This window comes from Neomonachus schauinslandi, chromosome 15 (genome assembly GCF_002201575.2).
Source record: "Neomonachus schauinslandi chromosome 15, ASM220157v2, whole genome shotgun sequence".
NCBI classification, from domain to species: domain Eukaryota; kingdom Metazoa; phylum Chordata; class Mammalia; order Carnivora; family Phocidae; genus Neomonachus; species Neomonachus schauinslandi.
Window position 1 is genome coordinate 224,957 of NC_058417.1, and position 25,064 is coordinate 250,020.

Genomic DNA, 25,064 nt, shown 5'->3' on the forward strand with positions numbered 1-25,064 from the left:
AGGATTAGGGGAGGACTTGCCTGGCCTAACGGAGCTGCCATAGCCCAGAGCTTCCTTGTCTGTCAAGAATGGCTTAGAGGTGTGCCAAATGGTGAGCCACTGGAGTCATCAGTGTGGCCTGGCAAGCCCGTCTCCTTTGGCCACAAGCAGCTTTGTCCATTTAAGAGCACCCTGCAAACATTTTCTGGGGCGTAACATAGAAATGAGGTGGAAGTGTATGGGAAATACCATCAAAGCTGATGCCTGTTTTGCATCAGACCACTTATCTTGGTCTCACCAGCACCAGCCTGGTAGCTGACATACAGCAGGTGCTTAATGTTTGATGAGTTGTTACCTCTGTGAGCTATACCAAGTCAGGAAAACTGGGTTCAAGTTTGGCTCAGCCGCTGATGTGCTGCATTGATGGAGGCAAGTCCCTGCAAGCTCATGCTCCCATCTCAGACTCTACAGCAGTTTCAGCAGGGAGCTGGACTGGAATCCACAGTTCTTAATGATTTGGAGGGTCATGACCCCCCTGAGAATGTGATGAAAACCAGGGACAGCACGACACATGCAGGAAGAAACAAATTTGTTCCCTTCCAGCTTGCTTGGACTAGATGCCGACAGTCAAATGGAAACTCACTCAAGGGCTCGAGTACCTCCTCATCACAACCTCCCTCAGACGCAAGCGCAGTTCTCTTAGAAGGGCCCGGGATAGACCCCGATCCTGGGCCCTTGTCTTCTGAGTGTACTCTTAACTGGTTTGAAAGCCCTAAGCTACGGAGTGGCCTACAAAGCATCGCTAGTACTAGACGAATTAACAACACCCAGCAGGTTTCAGCGGAGATCCCAACATTAGATACGACCGGAAATAGAGACATTTTGAAAAATCTGAGCACTGGAACAGGGCTCAGTATAGACCTGGTTTGGGTTTTGCTCAGATGAAGAGGAACTTGGTGTGGAGTTATCCGGGACAGGGAGCATGAGGTGCGTGAATGGTAAATGCTGACTGCCTTAAGGGCACAAGGGAACAGGGTCTTCCTGGGGGAGAAGCACCATGTCGCGGTAGAAAGGGGAAGGGAGGGAATCACTAGACCAGTGAATTGGGTTCAGGTACAGGCCTCAACATACGCACGCTCTGACTTTGGGGAAACCGTCCCTGAAGTAAGGGGTGGCAGCACCCGCTATGTAAGTGAGGCCGTGGAACTGAATCCCGGCTGTGAAACTTACTTGCTCGACAGTTTTGACACACTGACCTGAACCTGTTTCCTTACGAGAAACCATTACTTTGGAGGATCCTTGTAAGAATGGGACTACATCCTTTATGAGACACACCTGCCAAAAGTAGAAGCTGGATAAATAGAAATAGGATTTCTAGGGCTCCTCAGAACACACAGCGTGATCATGCTTATTCCTAATGAGATACTGCTGGGAAGGGAGAAAAACCCAAGTATTTTGCCTAGGACTTTTCTGTGCAGCTCCTAGGTCTAAGATGTGTCTGCTTTTTGGGAAAGTCTCTTCCTTCTCCTTTGATTTATTCCATCTGTGTGAATAGGATTCAAAATTTTTTTATCATTTCACTACAGCTCTGGGGGGCATGCTGGTTCAATGAAACAAAACCATAAACCCTAACCCTACCTTGGCAGTCCTGTTACACACACCTGAAACTGAGCAACTAAAAATGCCTTATCCTGGAAATAGTTTGCTCTGCAAACGGAATTCCTGCTGGGGTTTGCAGTCCTCTGAAAAGGCCTGTCTTTATGAGGGTGAGGGAGAAAATCAGCGGGTCCTTCTTTAAAGCCCAGAGCCTTGCACACAGTAGACCTAGTCCAACACCTGTTTCTTCGCATTTGAAGCAGCTTGTTTGCTATAACCTTGGGCAGGTGATTGTGCATAAAACTGGTATCTAATGTTCAGGGACATCATCTGGACCCTTTTATAATTTATTTCAAAGGTATTTATCAGGAAAATTAAATTTTGATGATGACCTCCCATCTGTTCTCATGGATTTTCTTTTCTCTAACTCAGTTCTGATTAGAGATCTGGCTGCTTGTTCTTTTCTCTGGGAGGAGGAGACCTTCACAGCCACAGGCAGCGTATGTCCCAGCAAACACCCCCTCACAGTTGTAAATCCACATGGTGGAAGGCTAGGCAGTGACATCCTATTAAGAAAAAAAAAGAAAGAAAGAAAGAAAAAGTACTCAGTCTTGCCTCTTTTTGCAGATAACTTACTTACTAAGTGATCCTGGTCAGGTATTTGGGCCACATTTGCCCATCTGTGTGGAGGGAGGGAGGGTGATGCTTGAGATGGTGCCTGTGGTCTCTTCCAGTTCACTTTCAAGTCTGGGTTCTTAACCTTCTAGCTTATTATGTCTGTGGTAGAGCCAATTCAGGCCGAAGACAAAATCCCCCAAAATGCCCTAAGTCAGCAGGCACACAACCCTGGTGAGGAAAAGTGCTTGGTCCCATACTGGAAATTTTAAGACTGTTACATCAGATTGGAAGTCAAACTTCCCACCCTCTGGTTCTTTCTTTAAATGAAGTTTTAAGAATTCATTATCGAGATTCCCCTGTGGACCTTTTGGTATCATGTGCTGTTTAGAAATAATCCCACAACTTGCTTTTGAGACCTGCATCCTAAAACCAAAATAGCTCCGTGATACAGCCTCTAAGTCATCATTTATTGATTTACAGAGCACCCACCACATGATGGAGGTGCTTTACAATACAGCAAACATCACAACAGAACTCATAGTTAAATACAATCAACAAGTTACAGAACTAAAAAAAGCTGGAATGAAGCAACATTATGTCAAATTTCAAAGATGCTGAGAAGTGGCAGGTACAAAGAAGGTAATTCCACCAACTGGAGACCAGACAGGCAAAAATAGATACACAGGCACCACAACCCAAAATGTGCAGATTTGTAGAGGGTAAGTGAGCATATAGAATAAAATTTCACAACCGAGAATGAAGGCCATTAAAGATACCAGGACACCCAAGTGATCAGAGAACCAGTGGAATCGCCTCACAAAGAGACCGCCTTGTAACGACAAGGAAACCAATCTCACGTGGATTTTAAACTCACAGAAAAGAGGCCAGAAAACCACTGAGATCATCCATCCCATTATGAGCACAGACTGAAATCTATAAGCCTTTACAAGAACTTGGAATCAATTTAGGAAACAGCCAACAATTCTAAAACCCATAAGACTGTAGAGATGTTGTTGATAGTTGGCACAGAGTTAGGGAGAAAAATCCTTTTCCTAAAGCAGAGAGGACTCACCTCACACTAGTGATGAGGCACTGGGTGGGACAAAAGCCACCTGGATCAGTGTCACCTGAGAGTGGTTTAGTATCAAACGTGGAGGCGTGCAGTTCACACTGTCAGATGAACACGGGGAAAGGCACAGGTGACGCCCCTGGCAGAGGAGACAGGTCACACCACCTCCCAAGGCCTGTGTGTCCACATGTAGCACGCCAGGGCGCCAGGTGGAAAGGAGCATGAAGGGAGGGGCACTGGTTCCTGGCTCTCCCCCCTTCGACTCCCCTAGATCTAGCCCCAAAACACACACGGTTACACCAAAGTACCTGCATGAAAGTGGCACTTAGAGTTCAGTAAGAGTTGTCCCTGAGTTAGTAGGTCATTTGCTGCTCCCTGAAGAGTCAAATCCCAGGGTTTAACTCAACAGATCACTAGCAGAATCACAGCAAGAGGAGAGCAAAATCCAGTCTCCGTTCTGCCACCAGCAACCATGTGAACAGTTTCTGATTTAAGAGTAAAAGGGATTGCATTCAAATCCCAGGCAGGTGTGCAGTACCAGCACTTTGGGGCAACGAGTTTTACAGTCTTTGAATAAAAAAAAAGTCACAAATGAAGTTCTTGAAGAAAACCAGCTGCAATGAATCAAATCAATTTTCACATTCAGTCATTACACATTTATGGGTTTTTATAATGCTTCAGAGTAAAAAACAGACAAGGATTTAGAAAAATCACTCTCTACTGTGTCTACATCCTCAACCATTTTACTTTTGCTTAAAGAAGGACATGCAGAGTCCACAAGGATGGGTTACTTGTAGGGACCCTTTCACTCTCTGCCAAAGCATCTCTCCAAGCCCCACAGAGCAGAGACACGCCGATTCTCACGGAATCGTGTCCCATCTGGTACTGTCTCCATTTCTGTCCCTTACAGGCCAACTACTACACTTCCCAATCCCAACCTCACACCCAACACAGGGGAACTTGGGGCTGCCATTAACACTGCACACGTTCACTTCGTCATTTCCTGAAGCTGTTTTAGAAAACATGATATGAAATATACTTATGCTCAAACACTAATAAAATCCAAGTGCACTATGTCAGTGACAGAATCTATATGTCAAATAGCAAAGCATTCACACCCCTATAATGCTTTGAGATCCACGTAAGAACCTAGATAGAGCCCAATACATACACTGCCATGGCCATGGGATTTTCAAGTATTAAGTCTGTTTGCATAAGGAATCAACCTGAGATTTTTCTAAACTGCACTTCTCTGGCATTCAGTATTATAACCTTCATTCAATACAATAAGAGCCAACAACTTGACAATTATTGGGAAAAAATTATATTTTGGAAGAACTCACTACATAAGGTGACAGAATTCCAAAATCAAATTACATGAAAATATACATCGCCATTTCTTTGTACAGTAAGTGAGAAAAATCTGCAATATAGAAGAACAGAGGCAAAGAAATACGGAGGGCCACGGAGAAAGGGGTGGGAGGTCAACAACGTCTGTAAGAGCAAACCCACAAGTTAAGCAGAAAGCCTGCAGCTGTGCACACTAATCCATCCAACCTGAACGGGAAGGCAAAAGCAAAACCAAACCAGAATTTTGTACTGTCTGGGGCAAGTGTCAGTAAGCTGAATTCCGAACCAACTCTTTTTAGTTCTCAGGGGTGACGGAGTTCAAGAGCTCTCAACAGCCAAAATGTGGTATTGCTACACCCGAGCCAAGAGATGGTGCAACTAGACTACCAAACGACAAGCACCTAGTGATGACCACTCCTCTGAAGTCGTCGTTAAAAATCAAGTAGTTGCTTATTAAGTATTTCCGTACTGGAACTAAATGATTTGAAAACTTTCTGGCAGAGAGAAGAGAGAAAAGCAAAGGGGAGTGTGTCAAAACAAAGAAGATACAAAAGTTTAGTAAGTGAAAAGAGTTTAATGAAGCCTCAATGGTTTAAAGGAAATTAAATGGAAACTTTTAATCCTAATTGTTTTTCATCTGACATGCTTTAAGGAGTCTTTTAAAACTGATAAGAAACAATGAATAGGGAAAGAAAACCTGCTAAAATCTTTTAGAATTTACACGATTCTTATTCTACTACAAGAAAGCATTATTTGGTACAAGGTGTATTTGTGGATGTACATGAATAGTATATATATTATCCGGATCATGTTGTGCTATGTACAGGTCTTTACAATTCTTCCTGAAGGTTAAAACAGTTCATTAGAATTCAAAATGCGTAATCCTCTGTAAGTTGGCACTTGTTAGGCTCTTGTCAGCTCTGATACTGGCATGTTCTATTGCAGCCCAGCTCCAGCCAGTGTCCGCCAACTTGTTACAACAGAAGTCCAGCAATAGGTGGGTAGAGTGCAGGAAAAACAGTGCCATGTTTCTCAATTGGAGACCTGCGACAAAACAAACAGCATTACATAATGAATTTACAGAAGAATTAATTGATTAGAAATTTTTATTTGTATTCTATTTCTTTGGAAACAAGTTCTTAATTTCATTTTAAGCTCACTTTTGTGCTCATCCAACATGGTAGCCACATAGGCCCATTTTATTTCAAATTTAAATTACAGTAAATAAAACTTACAATTCAGTTCAAGTGCTCAATATGGCTAGTGACTACCATACTGGACAGTAGAGATGTAGATTATTTCTACCTATGAGCGCAGAAAGTTCTATTGTACTTCCCTACTTTACATTGTTTTCAATATCCCAAATGTCTGTCAACTTATATTGCATCTAGAGTCAAATACAGAAGAACTACTTACAAGTCAAGTGATTTGGAAATTTATTAAGTATTTAAGGATATTCAGAGAAACAACGTAAGACTGCCATACTTCCCAACTTGTTGAATTTTATCCAACCCTACAGGTTCGGTCCAAACCCATTTTCTACGTGAAGCTGCCCCCAACGGACCCTCTACTCCAAGTACAGGTACTTCTATTACTTTGCATCTGGCCGGTCTCATGCCCTCAGTCAGCCTCGAAGTCAAGAACCCCATCTAAATAAAAGCAACTACTATCTTATCAAGCACTTATTATGTGCCAAGCAAGTTTACAAACTTATCTCAGGCAGTGTTCATAAGCACCACACGAAGGCGCTTCCCCCTATTGTATAGAGAAAAGTGAGACACGGTGGCACAGCTAATAAGGGGCAGGGTTTCTTGCTCAAAAAGTGAGAAAAACACTAGGTTCAAGTTCAAAAAAAGAAAAAGAAGTCTAAGTTAGGGGCGCCTGAGTGGCTCAGTCGTTAAACATCTGCCTTCGGCTCAGGTCGTGATCCCAGGGTCCTGGCATCAGGCCCCGCATTCGGGCTCCCTGCTCCCCGGGAAGCCTGCTTCTCCCTCTCCCACTCCCCCTGCTTGTGTTCCCTCTCTTGCTGTGTCTCTCTGTCAAAAAAAAAAAAAAAGTCTAAGTTCATGATTGGACTTTCCTTCAGAGCTGTTATTATTGTGTGCTCTGAGTACACAGGGGAGCAGGGAGGGGAGCAGGGAGGAGAATCCTGTTCTTCTATCAGGTCCAGGTGTTCCAGAAACTCACACACCTGTTCTGTCTGCCAGGCACAGTGCTGGGCACAAAGAACCTGAACAGAAGATGACTGGAGAGTCAAAGGACATAACGTTAAGCTCCTAACAAAGAAGCCAGGCATACTCAGAGTTAGGACAAATATTTAAGTCACACCACAGTGTGTCTTCTAAAGGCCTGAACGAATTTATCAACCTCACCATCCCCCAAATTCAACCGTACCAAAGCTCTGTTGTGGGTAGAAAGCAAGCTGTGGGCCTACCCACATGTGGCCCTGCATGTGCCCATTTCCCTGAAGTGGACCACCTCCCCAAAATAGCGCCTGCGAGGCAGAATGACTGCTCCATTTCCTTCCAAAGGGGTTGTGCTGGTCAACGCTCTCGGCCGCTGGCAAAGCCAGGAGCGCACCAGAAATGCGCACATCACCTTCCCCAAAAGCAAGCTCTTCTGCTGGTGCACAAACACACAAAATGTGCACGGATGTTTCGCTGGAAGATCTAAAGACATTACTGAAACAAAGACACATCATTACAGAATAGGCGTTATATAATTTTTAGGTGATGTTACTTGAATATTCTTCCAAAGACTAGACCAACCACACCCAAATTAGTCCCTGGCCATTTAATCTCTCAGGGCTGAAACAGAGCTGGGTACAGAGATTCCATAATCATTCCCCGAGGATACAAACAAGAAATTTCGGGGCCATGAAACAATCATTTTAAAAACTGTGTCTGTGTAAGGTTTTAAAAAGAAAAATACTCCAGAGGGAACTGACTGCTCAGTCATTAAACACCTAAAATCAGGCAACCCAGCTTTAAATAGCATTAACTTTTTCAGCAAGAATAGAAAAATCTGTTTTCTCCCATGAACAAAATGTATTCTAAACAGGGAAAAAGCCTCAGTACAGAAAAAGCAAGTCTGTCAAGTCTTTTCTCTAGCAAGATAAATGTGCAACTGAATCTCCTGGTCACACCCTATTTATTTAAATTGATGGTCCTGACCTCTGACAGTCATTTATGTTTTGTAAGTGTGTCCCATTTCCAACTTAAACTACATCTGCCTGTTATTAAAATCACATACACTTGATATTAATTGAAATTATATCAATTGTATGTCTTTATGAAATAACCTTAAGTATCTTTTTTTTTCTACCTCAAAACTTCATATTATTCCCAATTTTTAACCTACAAATCTGGAGATGGTTCACCTCTAAAGGACATCAGTATCTTGGTCTATTTATTTCTAAAACTAGAATCAAATCAATTTCCTATGTGGCTACACAACTCAATTTTTTTTAAAGTCTAAAAAAATACGTATCAGGCAAGCATGCTTCCAAATAAAAACCACTTTTGATGTTAAGGATAATAACAAAAGTAATTCCTCACTCAGGAATAAGTGTTTCCAGTAATGTCAACCGTTCTTCACCGAGAGCAGTCCCTGCGTGTGGGGGAGCTTCCCGTACCTTCCACACAGACGCCCCCGGCGCCCCTCGAGGCGGCAGCTCCCCACCAGCAGCCCGCTCCTCTTCCGTGCCGGGGGAACCGGGACCGTCCACAGCCACTTCTTTTCTGAGGCCCGAAGCACCTCACAGTCTGGCTCCCCTCCTGTGACCCACCAGCCCACGGGTCTGCTGCTTCCTTCTGCCCTGAAATGTGGCGACCGCGTAAGAGGCTGTCCCTGGCCCTTCTAAGTGAACCTCTGCCTCTACTCTGGGGACCCCAGTCTCGGCAGGGCCATTCCGCGTCAGCCGTATGCCACATACGGCCTGCTCTCCTGAGACACCACCACCTGTGCACATGGCAGGAAATGAACCAGAATCATTAACAAGAACTGCCATGTGCTCAGGGTCACCTGTTCTTGGTGTCAGCTCCCACTTCAAATACAAACCTTCATCCTTAATGATCTGCAACTGTTAAGAAGCAGACCTGCATCATCACATCAATACACATAAATCCTACTGAACTAGCAAAGTCCATGTTAAAATTTTAAAAAGTACTCTAGGTCTCCGCCCGTGTTACTATCTACACAGACACGTGCATCACGTGTGTGTACGTGAGTGCTGGGAGGAGTCCAATTTCTGAAGATGCAGCTACTGTGTGTCAGTGGTCACCTCGGGAACAGACCTTTTCCTCACACGGAGAAGCTTCTGTTTCCAGAGTGTCGTCATGCCTGCTTTGTCCCTGCAGCTGGGGACAGGAGGGAGGACAGAAGAGGGGCAGCGATGAAGAGGCAGGCAGGGAGCAGTGACAGAGGCAGAGCCCTAGCTCGCATGGGTGAGACCGGAAGACGCTTCCAGAAGGATGACCAACAGTGTCAAATCAAACAGATTAAGAGTCAAAACTCCATTAAGCCGTGGACGTGGCCAACAGGCAGTCCCCACTATCCCCATCAGTCTACCCTCCTGCAGGGAGGAAAGAAGATGAGCCCAATGTGCTCCAAAGCAGACAGTTAAGGGAAAGGGCAAAGCCCTGTTTCCCAGTGCCCTTTTCCTCCCAAAGTGAAGGACCACTGCAAATTTTATGAATTTTATGTATTTCTTCAAGTCCCTGCTTTTAAAAAAGCTCTTCACCACACAGCGAGCAGGTTGTACTTTTTAACTCAGATGAACAGTACCCTACTCGATGCTGTTTTTTCTCTTTTGCAAATTGCTTTTCCTACTCAAGACTGTTGTTTGAGCTTTAACCACCTGGTTACATATAACTAAGTCTACACTACACACGCATTAGTTGCTGGGTAATATTCCACTGTATCAATCGTAACTGACCAATCCTGCTGCGGGGCCTTTTAGAAACTACACACGTGCTGCAAGCGCACACGAGCCAGCCTGTCTCCAGCCACAGCCCGACCTCGCGGCGGGTGCGCGGTTCAGACCCCGTATCGCCAACCTGCTCTCCAACGCGGACGCGCCTCCACTCATCCCATACTCCAAGGACACCGTTTCCCCAAATCCTCACCAACATCTGGGTTTCTCAAACATTTTGACTTTTGACAATCCAGTCAATGTGATGCTATCTTCCTGTACCTTCGTATTTCTGATTACAAATGCAGTCATTTTTCACATTACCTAGGCAGATCATTTTCCTTTGTACTGCTTGTTTTCCCACCGATTTACACAAGCTGGTGGACATTCTAGATACAAATCCTGAACACCAGATAGACAATCTTTTCCCAGTCTGCTGCTGCTTTTTAAGTTTATTGTCTTGTCATAATATTTAAGTTTTCAGTTTTGACACAGTCCAATTTATTGATTTTTCCCTTCTCCAGGTGTCTTCTGTGCCTAACAAGTCCTTCTCTACCTTGATATTCTCCTTTATTTTGTTCTAAAATAGTTGTGTTTTTCATACTTAATCTTCTGTTCTGGGACTTACTGGAGACAGCTAACAAGGTCGGGCAGGTTGCTGGTGTCAGGGGGTTGCGGTTCAACAGCCCTGCAGCAGATACGGTGGAGTGTTTCAGGAGGTCAGAGAGGCTTACCGTGGCAGGAGCCTTGATGTTCAGAAGCCTGCGTGAAGACGCGGGGGCTAAGCCTTCAGTGACCCGAGCGTGGAACCCACCAAGGATGCAGTCTGCTTGGGATCATCACTTACACCACACATGGTCTCGACTAAGCAGTGGAGAGAATATGCAGCCCCCGCCCCACTTGTGCTTTTCGCTTTCTCTCAAATACATAAATAAAATCTTTTTAAAAAATGTTGTTTTAAGCCACAGGATTTTAGACAATTTGGAACACAGCAGTGGAGAACTAAAATAATCTCTCTAGCCTTAACGCAGAATAATAAGATAGAGTCTTCCCGTCTGGGGGCCCAGAATGTGGTCCTGCTGCTGATCTGTGGGATGCAAGGGTTCGCTTCTCCCCCGTGTCCTCTCTTCCTCCCATCCCAAACCTGAATGAGAAGACAGATAAGGCTGTTACGGTCTTTATGGAGGATGAGGTATAAATACCAAGAAAAAGTGAAATAAGGAGACAAACTCCTAGACTCAGGGCCTGGGGGAGGGCAGAGTGCTCCGGTCAGGCAGGAGGAAGACGTTCGAGGGGTCTGTTGTACACCAGTGTGCATAAAGTCCATACTGCAACGTGCACATAAGAACTGGGAAGAGGGCAAACCCTCATGTTTTTTTACCACAGTTTTTTAAAAAGTGAACTAAATGAAGTCTGGATCAAGTTCCTGAATAGTAATACTTCCATTTTTAGAAAACACAAGTCATGGATTTGGATGGTGATTTTTTTTAAACAATTTTAAATCTATTTTTGTTGAACCTCAGGAGTTTTATTTCACATCTACATCCTATGGCATGACTAAAGCTACTGAGGACACACAGAAACAGCACGTCGACGAGCCATCAAGAGAACCAGCCTTTACGAAGAGTCTGAGTGACAGGCCAGCCTGGCTATACCTGCGGCAAGGAACCGGGTTTCTGTGGCCTAGCCTCATGCGTGACAATTATGTAAGGACAAGGGCACGTGAAGATCACAAAGGCACCTCAATCCAACAGCAGCGTACCAAGCTCCGTGCATCGGTGGATGAGTACAACACAGACCTGCTTTTAGAAGACATGAGTTAAGTCATGGATTTTGATGTGAATTTTTTAACGTCCAATTTTCAAATGATTCCACTCTTAGTTAATCCAGAGAGATGACTGGGCTCGGGTGCTTATCATGGCAACGTACTGTAGGTAACAAGAAGAGTAAGAAAGCACTCATCAGTGACTGCGAGTTAAGGGCTCTGAGACTGTCAGGCTTGGGGGGGGGGGGGAGGAGCATCTGTTTGAAGAGCAACTGCTTCAGGAGAGGAGATGGGCCTTGTCCCAGCATGTGGCAGAGGAAGGAGGAGACGCGTTCCAGAGCCCGGGCGTGGAAACCAGCTCCCTCCCGGCCGGCACTCAAACACTTCCCAAGTGATGGGGAGATGCAGCCCAGAGAGAGAAGAGCTACAGGAACAAAGGGGGAAATGACTAATAATTTTTAACACACAACAGGTGGGACTGGGCACCTGCATGCTGGTCTAACAAGTCTGCATTATTATGCATTAATCAGTGTTTCCCAGGAAATGTCCATCTCTGCCCACAGGTGAGCGAAAGAATCCTCCTGATGAGCTCCCAACTGACAACAAAATACTAACTCCTTTATTCAGTTCTTATCAACGAAAGACACACACACTTCAAGGACGATCATTTTTTACACAAAAGCCTGAGCTTAAACAGTAACTACAATGAATCATTCACAAAATTGGTGTATTAATTTTATTTAAAATTCCGCTCTATCAAGGACTCCAGCTGCCACGTGCTCTGCAGCAGCGCAAGCCATCACCACGTAGCTGGCGGACAAGCAACACGTGAGAAGGATGTTCTGTTACTGACTTTCCAATTATTGCTTCCTTACTCTTTAACTGGACGTTCTCAGTTCAGTGTCATCATTCACAGATCATATTTTCAACTAACCTATTCCATACAATGAGGTATTTTGAATCAACATTATTTTCTGCCTCTATCTTTTTGATGAGTGCACTTTACTCTTGGGAAGTATACTTTAAACACACGTGTATGTTATGTTCCAATATAAACTAACTCTAATCCCACTAGCAAAGGAGAGAATATATAATCCCTTACAAAATTTGTTTGTGGTCCCTCATTAGTATGTATTTTATTTATTTAACTAATTTGCAATATACTGTCAAGGTAAATATAATAAAATTCTTGGTTATTTCTTAAATTTATGAAGTACTACTTATGAGATGAAATCACGTGTACCCTTGGCTTCAGTATCTGCAATTCTCTGTCGTTGTCCCAACTCTCTGACTTTGAAACCGTGTGGGTAAGAGATCCCTAGGACATGGTCACATCCACGCAAGAACCCATGCGAAGAGCAGAGTGGACGCCGGGCACAGCGGGGGCATCCAGGACAAGCATCCGGATGAAGTACAGGCAGGAAAGCACACAGTCCCAGCAGACTGAGACGTGGTCTATGAACAACAGCAGGAAGCAAGGACCACGGAGCAGATGGGAGGAAGGGTGAGGGAGGGAAATAAGGACAGGATTATTAACAAAACATAAGCAGCTTAGACACAACAGGCTGGTGGAAAACAGAAATAATTTGAAGACCGCAGGTTGTTGCTATCCTTGGTCGTAACAGAGAGAAGTAAGGTTGACAGCCGGCATTTCTGGTTACTATGAGGAGATCAGAAACCAGGGACATCAAACATGGCAACAGGGCAAGTGGTGGGTAGACTCAGTCTTACTTCTGATTGGCACCTTTGCATTTGATACAGTTCATCATAAAAATAATAAATAAAAATGCTAGTTTAGGGATAAGATAGGCCAACTAATAAAACACATTAAGGTCAGAAACAGATCGACACATACCTGGAAATGTAACTTCCTAGTATAACCGACCCTGAGCATCGGTGGTGAAAGAACCTGCCAACAATCGAAGCAGCCAATGGTTGTAGCCTGGGGTGCGGGCAGAGCCTCACACTGCACACCAATCAATTTCAGGGGCTTCCACACATATACCAAAGGCAAAACCATAAAACTTTCACAAGACAAGATGTAACAGGAGCTTTCAGGTGGCAGAGAAAAAGCTAGAACACAAAACATAACTCCGTACAGGAGAGGTCTAATCTGACTGCATTAAAATTAAGAATCTCTGTTCATCGGGGCGTCTGGGTGGCACAGTCAATTGAGCGTGTGATTCTTGACGTCTGCTCAGGTCGTGATCTCAGGGTCATGAGGTTGAGCCCTGTATCGGGCTCCGTGCTCAGCACAGAGCATGCTTGAGACTCTCTCTCCCTCTCCCTCTGCCTCTGCCCCTCCCCTGGCTCAAGTGCACATGCCCTCTCTCTCTCAAAAAAAAAAAAAAAAAAAAAAAAAAGAATCTCTGTTCATCCAGAGATTCCACAAAGAAAGGGAACTGACCAGGATACAAATCCAGAAGCTAACAGAAAAACAGCCCAAGAACAGGCATTTCCCCGGGAAAGGGCCAAACACGTGAAATGATAGTCAGCTGGGCCGGCCACACACGTCAGAGCAAGGGCTCACTCCACACCCTTCCAGATGGAAACTTCATAGAGGTCTGGTGGTATCAAATGCAGGGGAGGACCCGGAGTAAATGGAATCCGTTTCCTTGTGAAAAGGAGTATAAACAGATGCAGAATTCTGGAGACAACTTGGCATCACCCAGTCCAAGTGATGTGCACAGACCCTTCACTCAACAATTCCAACCCCACGAACACACCCGGAGGGGCTCTCCCTGCGAACATGCAGCAAGAAATGAGACAGCCACACTCACTCTGTCAGCAAACACAAAGCAAAACACACAGATGAGAAACCTCTCCCCACATGAGAGGATAACTGCAGTCAGAATCAAGAGTAGGACAGTGACTCATCTAATGAGGTCCCGCATAACAGTGACAAGAGCTGGATACAACCAGACACAACACAAACCAGTTTCAAGAATATAACACTGAGCAATACCAAGTCACAAAGGAATGCATACACTGTAGTCCATGCACACACAGTGCAGCGTCCTGCAGCATGCTATTTAGGATATTACAAACTGATGAAACGATGAAGGAAGAACCGTGGTAAACACAGAACTGAGCGTATGAGAAGAGGCTGGGGCAGAAGAGGGGAACACAGGTTAAAACAGGTGGCAGGAACAGGATGCACCATGACCTGTGATCCTTTACATGCTCCATGTCCTAAATAATTTTATCACCCTAACATTTAAGAAGAAAGAAAGAAAGAAAAGAAACCAAATAACTAAAATGTCACACATTTGGTCAGTGGCCCACACCATGTCCCCTTCTATCCTTGACTCCCTACTGGACGTAATAAAAACCTTCGGACAGATGGTATACAATACAAGGGAAATTTTTCCTATTGGCCCTATTAGTTATGAACAGGGAGATAAAGACCAATGAAAACATGGAAGGTAGGGGTTCCTGGGTGGCTCAGTCGGTGAAGCATCTGCCTTTGGCTCAGGTCATGATCTCAGGGTCCTGGGATCGAGCCCCGCAACAGGCTCCTTCCTTGCTCAGCCGGGAACCCACTTCTCCCTCTCCCTCTGTGCTCTCTCTCTCTCTCTGCCTGTCTCTCAAGTAAATAAAATCTTAAAAAAAAAAGAAATTAAGAAAGAAGACATGGAAGATAGATGTTTAATGGTCTTGCCAGTTTATTACAAAATATGATCTTCCTTTACAAAAACAACTTAGGAAGTGAAACTTCGTGTCACCCTTTACTATAAGCCGCACTGAAGCAAGTACCATCAGTGAGAAGGCAGAGATCACGACCCCACACTGGCCAGTGAGACCGATATCTAGTGCAAGACGCGGAGTCTAGTGGCGCAGAACGCACGTGGGTCACACGGTTTCTGCTGAGAAAACAACAGACCACTGGACACCCCCACTAAAGAAATGAAGCTAGTAAAATCAGGCACTTCAAAAATCCAAATCACACAACTTCCAAAAATGTATATGCCATTTATCACAAGGCAAAAGAGGAGGATTTTAAAATGAACTCACCCTGAAATAATGAAGTTACAGCTGTTGAACAAATGTCACTCAAAAGCAGTCTCTTGGCTTTTTCTTACACAGCGGGCAACTTTCCTTTTGAATTCTCCATTTCTGTCTTCCCTCCATTCTTTCTGTAGATACAAAAGTAACATGAAGTGACTTTATCCAAGCTCTTCTTACAGTCTCAAATACTAGTTTTAATTTTGAATGTAACGCTTTGGCATCATGCACACTTTTAAAATGCTGAGAAGTTGTTAAGTCAGAAAAGTAGTCAAAAAGTACTTTTGCCAGGCACTCTGCTGGGACACAAGAGCAGAAATCCCTTAACCTGTACGGGCACAATTCTCTTAAAGAAAGAAGTCCATAGGGGCGCCTGGGTGGCTCAGCCGTTAAGCGTCTGCCTTCGGCTCAGGTCATGATCTCAGGGTCCTGGGATCGAGCCCCGCATCAGGCTCCCTGCTCCGCGGGAAGCCTGCTTCTCCCTCTCCCACTCCCCCTGCTTGTGTTCCCTCTCTCGCTGTGTCTCTATCAAATAAGCAAATAAAATCTTAAAAAAAAAAAAAAAAAAAAGGACAGTTTCATATTACTGGAAAAGGCCTTACAGGTAAGCTATTCAGGCCACGGGAAGGACTGCCGGCTCCCTCTGGAGGCTCCAGAAACTACAGCCGACACAAAGGCGAAATTTCTTCTGGAAAACCAAAAGCAGATGGCAGAGAAATGAAACATGGAGCAGAGGAGAGAAGTCTCCCTGGAACCAGAACAAGGGAGGGACAGGGCCGACCGAACAGAAGGCACAGTTTAGACAGAGTCACTAAGATGCAGGAATGAAAACAGAGATACAGCCCAGCAGTTTGGCATTTTCCTCCCACCTATATCCAAAAGTCTAACACTTTCCTGAAAGAGTGATGACCGTTTCGGTGCACTGAGAGACACTTATATGAAGAGCTCTCTCGATGTAGGGCCACTAGCGTGGGGCCGAGGACGGAACCACCTCTCCAGTCTGGAGCTCAGGGTCTGGCTCACTGCCCGCACACTGGAGTGGAGCTGACGCTATGTGTGTGCACGTGCTTTCCTAGACCTGCATGTCCTATCTGGAGTCATGCATGCACAGCTGTGTAGAAAGCCTACAGGGTTCTGGCACAGACTTCAAAATACAAAAGAAACACAAAAGAAAACACTGGCCTCAGAGAATGACCAGAATTTAACTTCGAAAAATTTAATTAGAACTCGCACAAGGTGGAAGAACTATTAACTTCATCAAACAGTGACAAGATTTTATGAAAAAGGAAATTAATGCATAAAAGAACAAGCTACTTAAAATTAAGAGTAACACCGCCAAAATGAGAATTCAATAGGAACTCAGAATCAGCACAAGTTTAGATGAACCAGAGCACAAGAATCAATCTGGGCAGCAGCTACAAATCCAAATAAGGAAGGGATATACACTCAAATAAAAAATTAATAAAAAACAAGAAGGAAAGAATACTATACATGAGGGAAACTTCCCAGAGCTGAAGTCCTGCAAGTACACGCCAACCACAGGAGTACCCCCACTACCCCCAGCCGCGGCTACGCGCTCTGTGGGCTCAGTTGCCCACGGCCGACCCTGGTCTGTCCAGGAGCAGACGGTCCCCCTTCTGACATAACACCAGAAGGTCAACAGGAGGCTCAGAGTCACTCGCCCCGCTTCATCTTGTCGTGCGGGCACATGATCCCCTCACAAGGATGGCGAGCACAGGACACTGAGGTACTGAGAGCCCCACAGCACACGACTTTTATTGCAGTGTACTGTTATAACTGCTCTATTTTATTATTAGTTATTGCTGTAATTCTCTCACTGAGCCCGTAAGCTGGACTTTATCATGTGTATGTACATACAGGAAAAAACCTGATGCACATAGGGTTTGGTACTGATCCCCGGTTTTAGGCATCCGCTGGGGGACTTGGTAACACACCACTGATGAAGAAGGGGGAGTACTGTACAGAAGAGAAAAATCTTAAACTCTACACAACAACGTGAAATTTCGAAGACCAAGAATCAGAAAAGAACCTGAAGGGAACAGGGAAAACAGAGTAAGAAAGAAAAGGTCACCCACAAACACAGAAAAGTCAGCCATGCATCAACTTCCTCATCGGCAACAATAAATGCGAAAAGATAAATTCTGTAGAAATCTGCATTCCTCCCCCAGAATTCTACAAACTGTCACTTAAGTATGAGGGTAGGATAAAAACCCTCCAAGACAGGTAAGGACCCAGGTCTTAATTCCTACATAGCCTTCCTGAAACATGACTCTCAGATGAGGTACAACAACAGGAAGAAGTCAACCAAGAAAAAAGAAAGAGGATCCAGGAAACAGATAATCCCATCCAGAAGAGCAGGAAGGGGAAGTCCAAGGAAGACAGACATGCAGCAGTCTGAGCCAACCTAATCCGGAGCCCAAGGATGGAGGGGTCCAGGGGAGGGATGTCCAAGAAAAATGGGGGTCTCCTGGAATAGCTATCACTGACTGAGAGGTCAGAAAAGCAAACAAACAGAACACCTATGAAAACATGGCAAGGTGTACAATGCGAGAGGGAAGAGCAGATGTGAAAGGTAAATGCAGCTATGTGCAACCTGTGGCTTAAACAGGAGACAACTGGTTAAATCAGCAAGAGCAGCAGTGGATTTCGAGCAGTAAACAGAATGACGGTGCACGGCCCGCGGTGTGCAGATCTGAGTCCCATCCGCACGGTTCAGCTTCAAGCAGCATCGGGCAAGGGCTGCCCTTTCTCAGGAGCCCTTGTGGTGCCAGGACTCAGCTGCTCTGAAGAGTTAATAACTTCTGCATATTCATACTTTCAGCACTTGCTCTTAATGTATCCTTAATTTTAACCTTTATGAAGATTAAGATACAATTTGTCAGTTCTGATCTTATTAGAGCATGAATCAAAATAAACAAGAATTAGTTCTCCCTCAAAATGATTCCACAGGATTTCTTCTCCCCCCCCTCCCGCCTCTTAGGAGTTCTCGGACTGACACTCGACTAAATAAAAAGCTAGGATGGTTTTCTGTCAATTTTTTACTTCAATTTGATCACTAAATATAAAAATGCAAAGGCATACATTTGAAAAAGGTTTATCAAAGTAGTGTTTTTCTACATAGACTATATACTATCACCCAAGTTTTTGTATTAGTTACCTATATAAAAGTTACCCAAATAGAAAAGTGAATTTAATCTCCTGGCTTTGATATATAACTAACAAAAGTTCTAAGAATAAGAAATTACAATGAAAGGCTTTTCAAAGGAGAAGAGAAGGCTGAGGAACACTAGACTACTATCCAGAGTAAAGGAGACTAATAAAACATGAATACAAAATAAAATGTGGGTTCCCAGATTCTGGATTTAAAAAAAAAAAAAAAAAAGCAGGTATGAGGAACAATACCGGAGAAATCTGAGTATGGGCTTAGTATGCATGGAACAGTACTGAATCAATGACAGACTTGTGCTGTGGGTATGAGAAAGGGTGCTCTTGTTCTCAGGAGAGGCCACTGAAGTGTTTACACGTGGAGAGTCAGGGCATCGATAAAGACTTCTCAAATAGTTTAGGGGGGAAATGTAAAATCTCCACAACTGGTGAATCTAGGTGAAGCGTGTTTATAGCTATGAAAGACGGGGTCCTTATTCTTAAAAGAGGCAGGTTCAAGTATTTAGGAGTAAAGCTTAGTTATGTCTGTAACTCATTTTTGTACAGATTCAGGAGAAACATAAATGTATACAAATTGATCTGTAGACACACACACACGCACACACATGCTGTCGTTCTAATCAAGTGTGACTGAAGGGGAGGGGAGATTTGCACATGAGGGCCTTACCGCAGCATCAACGTTAGCAGGTGAGTCTCCGTTAGGGTCCGCCAGCATTGAAATGACACTAATCATGATGGTTTCCACAGTGTGAATAGGGAGCCAGCGTTCCTCTGGCTTTTCATAACCATATTTATCTTCCCCAGGCTCATGAAGAATGGAAATGCATACATCACCATTTTTATCAACTGCAAAATTAGAGAGTAAGAGTCCTGTTTAAAGTATTTAAAATAACATGGTTAAACATAAAGTGCCTATTATGGATGTGGCCCTGGCTCCCACGGTCCTTTATCAAAGACTGAATATATACAGAAGATGATTTCCAAAAATGGAACCTGTTCACTTTTTAGGAAGACCACAGATTTTACCAAACAGGACCCATCTGTCAGAGCCAAGAGACTCTCCCCCATTTGTGCAGAACTTCAAGATACCTGGCACTTAGATAGATGGTGTCTAGCATTTTACACGCAGTAAACACAATGAATCTGCTCTTTGTTTGTATATAAAGTATACGATCCAAATATCAGAACTGAGTCTCTATGTAATGATTTCCTAGATTCCTCACTAACTTGCTGATCTAAATTGGTGACAAACATCCAGAGACTCTCCTAAGAAAAAAATAAGAAGTAACCTCTTAATGCACTTTTTAAATCACATAAAGGAAAAATTACATTTTCAGGAAAAGGAGTGCACCCAAATTTACAAAAGGAGCATGTCATATTGCCCGTGAAAATTCATCAACGTTAAATGACAGTCATGAGGCATCTTTTCTATAAAACCAGGATTTAAAATCCAAGTCACAAATTAGTTGTTGATCAAAACAAAGGTGAACTTTGAACCCACTAGCTCATTTATATCACACAAATACTCCTTATTGGTGAAACTACCAAAATCATCACTAATCTTTTATGGTGAAGTTTTTTTCTCCACTGCAAAATACAAAATAATAATAATAAAATATACTTATTTGGAAAATGTTAGAAAAGACAGAAAAATATAAGAATTTTCGGTGTAGGGGCGCCTGGGTGGCTCAGTCGTTAAGTGTCTGCCTTCGCTCAGGTCATGATCCCAGGGTCCTGGGATCGAGCCCCGCATCGGGCTCCCTGCTCAGCGGGAAGCCTGCTTCTCCCTCTCCCACTCCCCCTGCTTGTGTTCCCTCTCTCGCTGTGTGTCTCTCTCTCTGTCAAATAAATAAATAAATAATCTTTAAAAAAAAAAGAATTTTCAGTGTAAAAAGTCTTTCAACCAAATGTCCAAATCCTATCAAAAAAAAAAAAAATCAATGGCAATGTCTACTTCATTCCTAACTTCCTAAGTCTAACAGATTTTTTTTTAAGATTTTATTTATTTGAGAGAGAGAGACAGTGAGAGAGCACAAGCAGGGGGAGCAGCAGAGGGAGAAGCAGGCTCCCCGTGGAGCTCCATCCCAGGACTCTGGGATCATGACCTCAGCTGAAAGCAGACGCTTAAATGACTGAGCCACCCAGGCGCCCCCAGATTTGTGACTGGTGTAATTCTCAAGGTTATTTTTCGTCTCCTGACTTGGGCACCTCCCCTGTTGTTAAATACTCTGGGGAAGCCACACCGGAGTCTACACATACTGCTGCTCTCCAGCAAACCCTTCCCGAATGCGTGCTGTGCACATGGGTGTACAAGCGCACTCATGTCCCAGGCCCCCACACCTCCCGGTAAAATCTGCTGGGTGCAATAACTAGATCTAGAGGCAGGAAAAGTAACAACAAACTGTAAGCACACTGCAAAGTTCAACACAAAATGCTTTTACCATCTTCTTTAGATAATTTCCTCACGCATTACATTAAAAGGATTTTTTTCCAAGTCATTTTCTTTGAAAACATGGTATTAAATGTTTCTATAAAACTCTATCAGAGAGAATCAATTTAAGATCCATTTTCCTTTTTTGGAAATTACTATTATAATCCAGCATCTTTAAATTTTTAACCTCAAGTCCTTTCATTTTAAACATAATTTTCTTAAATGAAAAGTTTTTAGGCTTCAGACCTATTACCAAATTACAGTTTATAATGTGAAATACAGGTGGGACACCTGGGTGGCTCAGTGGGTTAAGCACCCGACTCTTGGTTTCAGCTCAGGTTATGATCTCAGGGTTGTGAGACTGAGCCCTGTGTTGGGCTCCGTGCACAGTGGGGACTCTGCTAGAGATTCTCTCCCTCTCTCACTAAAATAAATAAATAAATCTTTAAATTAAAAAGGTGAAAAATAGGTCTGGTTTTTCCTAAATGCTTTTGGGGGTGAAATTTCCCCAGGTATAGAAAATACACGTATTTCCTCTGGTGCAATGTCCATTCTTACTCTTTACTCATTTATACACTCAAATGTCTAGTTTTTTCTTGCCAAATTACTTCCTTAGTTTTCCCCACGTAAATTTTTCCTCTCGCTTTCACAGCCCAACAGTGATCTTCGCTGCCGCCCTCACTGACATGAGGTTCATTTACAAACCTTATTCTGCATTCAGTTGCACCATTTATCTTCACTCTGTTTAGTCTTTCAGGATGGGTTATGTGTGAAACTAGAAAATTCTTGCCCCCAACACCCAGCAAATAACTAATACTATTTTTTAAAGCCACTTGAAACTGTTTACTCCATTTGGAGTTTTAATCCCCTTTTCTAAATCCACTCCCCCATACACAGCTAGCCACCAGCCTCGGCCTTGACTACCCAAACCACATGTACCCTCCCAGTTACCCCCTCCCTGGAAGCTGTGTGTCTCAAGTGACAGAAGCCCAACTGACCCCCCTCCCCACCCTCTCCACACGCCCACAAAGTGGGTTCTCTCTCTCTCTCCTCACTGGAAACTGGCTTCTGCTCCCTATCAGGATGCCACGACTGCTCACAAAATGGTCTGAACAACCTTCTCCTGGGTGCTTTTAAAGTCCCCCTTTCTGGGTCACAATGAGGGATACTGTTGAGGACAGCTCCCTCGGCCTCCGTGACACACTTCTTCACTGGCTCTTGAGCCGATCTCTCACCTTCCAGTCTTCCTTAGTCTGACTTGTGACATTACATGATGTTACCCCACTCTCTGGCATTAGCCATCTTTTCTGCGGGGAAATTAACTCATTCTTCCCATCACAATGTTCCCCATCCCCTGTCCCCCCAGTTTTGCTGAGCTGTAACTGACAGAGAACACGGTGTAAGGTGAGGTGCAGCACACAGTGATTTCATACACGCTCCCGCTCACCTTGATGCGGATCAATACCAAGGCCCTACACTCACCTTTATCTAACTATCTAAGTGGAAATGGCAAGTACACCTCAAGAAAAACAAATCCAAAATGGAATGCATCTAAGCCACACAAAGCGAATTTTTACCTCAGAACAGCATCTCTAACAGCTTTACTGAGACGGAGGTGCACCATTAACAGCTTCTCGCATGTTTACAGGGTTGTAAGCTGTCACCACAATCAATTTCAGAATACACGCGTCACCCCAGAAAGAAACCACATACGCATTAGCAATCACTCCCCATTCCCCACAACCCTCCCCCGAGCCTGAGGCAAGCACGAACCTGACCTTCTATCCCTAGGTTTGCCGATTCTGACAGTCCAACCTAAACGGAGTCCTACACGGTGTGGGCTTCTGTCACTGGCTTCGCTCCCCAAGTGTCATGTTTTCAAGGCTCATCCTGTCGGTGACGTGGGCCGGGGCTGCCCTCCATAATGTGTTTATGTTAAGAGCGGGTTTTCTCCTCATCAAATGATGGACACTGGAGCTGCTTCTACTGTTTGGCCATTATGAACACTGCTGATAGGAACATTCAAGGACAAGTGTTCTGTGGACGTGTTTTCAACGTTCTTGCTTTTCTATCTCGGAACGGAACTGCTAGACTCGTTCCCCACAGCGGCTGCACCACTTTACAATCTCACCAGGAGTCCAGGAGGGCTCTAATTTGTGTGTCCTCGCCAACACTTGTTATCATCTGCCTTTTTGATGACAGCCACCCTGGCCCGTGTAAAGTGGTGTTTTGCTGTGGTTTTGATTCTACAATCGTTTTGTGGATGTTCCGTCAATTCTAAATTCTTATCTCATCACCACCATCCACATCTGCTAGTCCAAAATTAGAGTAACTCAATTTCCCTTCCTGCTATGACTCTCTGTTCAAGCTTCCACGGTCTCTTATCCGCAGCACTGACAAAACTGAACAACCTTCTCCTGGCTTTCCCTTCCAATGTTTCCTCCATGGGTGTAATCTTTCCAGAAGGAGACACAGTCAACGTGAAGCTACCACACAGCTTTAAAGTACCAGAATTTAATGAGAAACCACAGCCTAAGGAACAAAGTTTAAGCCAGGCGTTCACACAGTCAAAATTCTGTGTAAGAATCACATTCTCTAGAAAGTACTCCCTGACCCTCTCTTCCACTACCCAACACCATGTGGCAGCGACACTGGTCCTCTCAACGTCACCGTGACGTCTGCGTGTCCGTTCTCCCCCCTCGCAGGCCTGGACACCCTCACAGGAAGGGACCGTGACTGACGAATCATCTTCACCGCCAGTGCCTTGCAGACACTCCCGGCTGGGTTTTCCGTTCGTCCCATGTCTTCGCACGCCTCCTGAGTCCCGCTCTCCGTGTGTCTGCCATCCCCACCCCACCACCTCCTGAGGTTCCCTTCCTTCACAAAGCACCTCCTCTCTCCAGTCAAGTCTTCATTATTTCACTGATGCCTCTCCCCTCACGGCCTGAAAAATGATTCAACCTTCAAACAAATCCTCATTTCATCAGCTGTCCCCTTAAACCACCCAGGCCACTTTTCTCCTTCCTCCCCAAAGAAGAGAAGTCCCACGTGTTGCCCACATACGTGCTCTCACAGAGAAACTGAGGCCCAGAGAGGCTCCACCTACAATCACACAGCTAACGTGTGGTGACGCCAACACTCAGAAGCTCTGTTACATCTTCTTTTGAAATAGGTGCAATTCGGGCGCCTGGGTGGCTCAGTTGGTTGAGCGACTGCCTTCGGCTCAGGTCATGATCCTGGAGTCCCGGGATCGAGTCCCGCATCGGGCTCCCTGCTCGGCGGGGAGCCTGCTTCTCCCTCTGACCTTCCCCCCGCTCATGTGCTCTCTGTCTCTCTCATTCTCTCTGTCTCAGATATATAAATAAAATCTTTAAAAAAAAAAAAAAAAGAAAGAAAAGAAATAGGTGCAATTCAAATAACTCAAGTGACGGGTAAGAGAAACTGCCAAAGCCTAGGAAGAGAGGAAACAAAGAGCAAAGCAAGAAGAGGCGGATGTGGTAGATTCAGGCATCCGTGCTCCATGGAGGACTATCGTTCATGCATTCTACCACAGACAGACTGTTAAGAGATATTTCTCTCCGGGCGCCTGGGTGGCTCAGTTGGTTAAGCGACTGCCTTGGGCTCAGGTCATGATCCTGGAGTCCCGGGATCGAGTCCCGCATCGGGCTCCCTGCTCGGCGGGGAGTCTGCTTCTCCCTCTGACCCTCCCCCCTCTCATGCTCTATCTCATTCTCTCTCTCAAATAAATAAATAAATAAAAATCTTTTAAAAAAATAAAAAAAGAAGTATTTCTCTCCCTCGGCACTGATACAAGGGAGCACAAGTACAAGTATGGGGCCAGTTCCAGTCTCTCGAGACCCATCCATTTCTCAAGCCACTGGGCTCTAATATATTCTCCACACCCTTGTAATAAAGCCTTCATTCATTCATTCACTCACTCACTCACCCACTCCTCTCTCACAGACTTTTGCTCAGACTGATACAGGAGCCTCTCTCCCTGGCAATGCAAAGTTGACTATGAGAAGCAGGATGCAGAACAGCGCAGGAGTCAAAAAACGACAACTCCAGGGCGCCTGGGTGGCTCAGTTGGTTAAGCGACTGCCTTCGGCTCAGGTCATGATCCTGGAGTCCCGGGATCGAGTCCCGCATCGGG

The 25,064-nt window shown here is 44.6% G+C and overlaps 1 protein-coding gene across 2 annotated transcripts in view; it reads right to left on the reverse strand.

The window, feature by feature from the left end:
* Positions 1-4,570: 4,570 nt before the first annotated feature.
* Positions 4,571-25,064, reverse strand: part of UBE2G1 (ubiquitin conjugating enzyme E2 G1) — a 108,080-nt gene continuing 87,586 nt past the window's right edge. For both annotated transcript variants that reach the window (XM_021694875.2, XM_021694873.1), the window contains 3 exons: positions 19,148-19,326; positions 15,304-15,425; positions 4,571-5,656 (listed from right to left, as the gene is read on the reverse strand). In XM_021694875.2, coding sequence (XP_021550550.1) covers positions 15,339-15,425; positions 19,148-19,326 — 266 coding nt within the window. In that variant the 3' untranslated portion in view covers positions 4,571-5,656; positions 15,304-15,338. The remainder of the gene's footprint in view (positions 5,657-15,303; positions 15,426-19,147; positions 19,327-25,064) is intronic.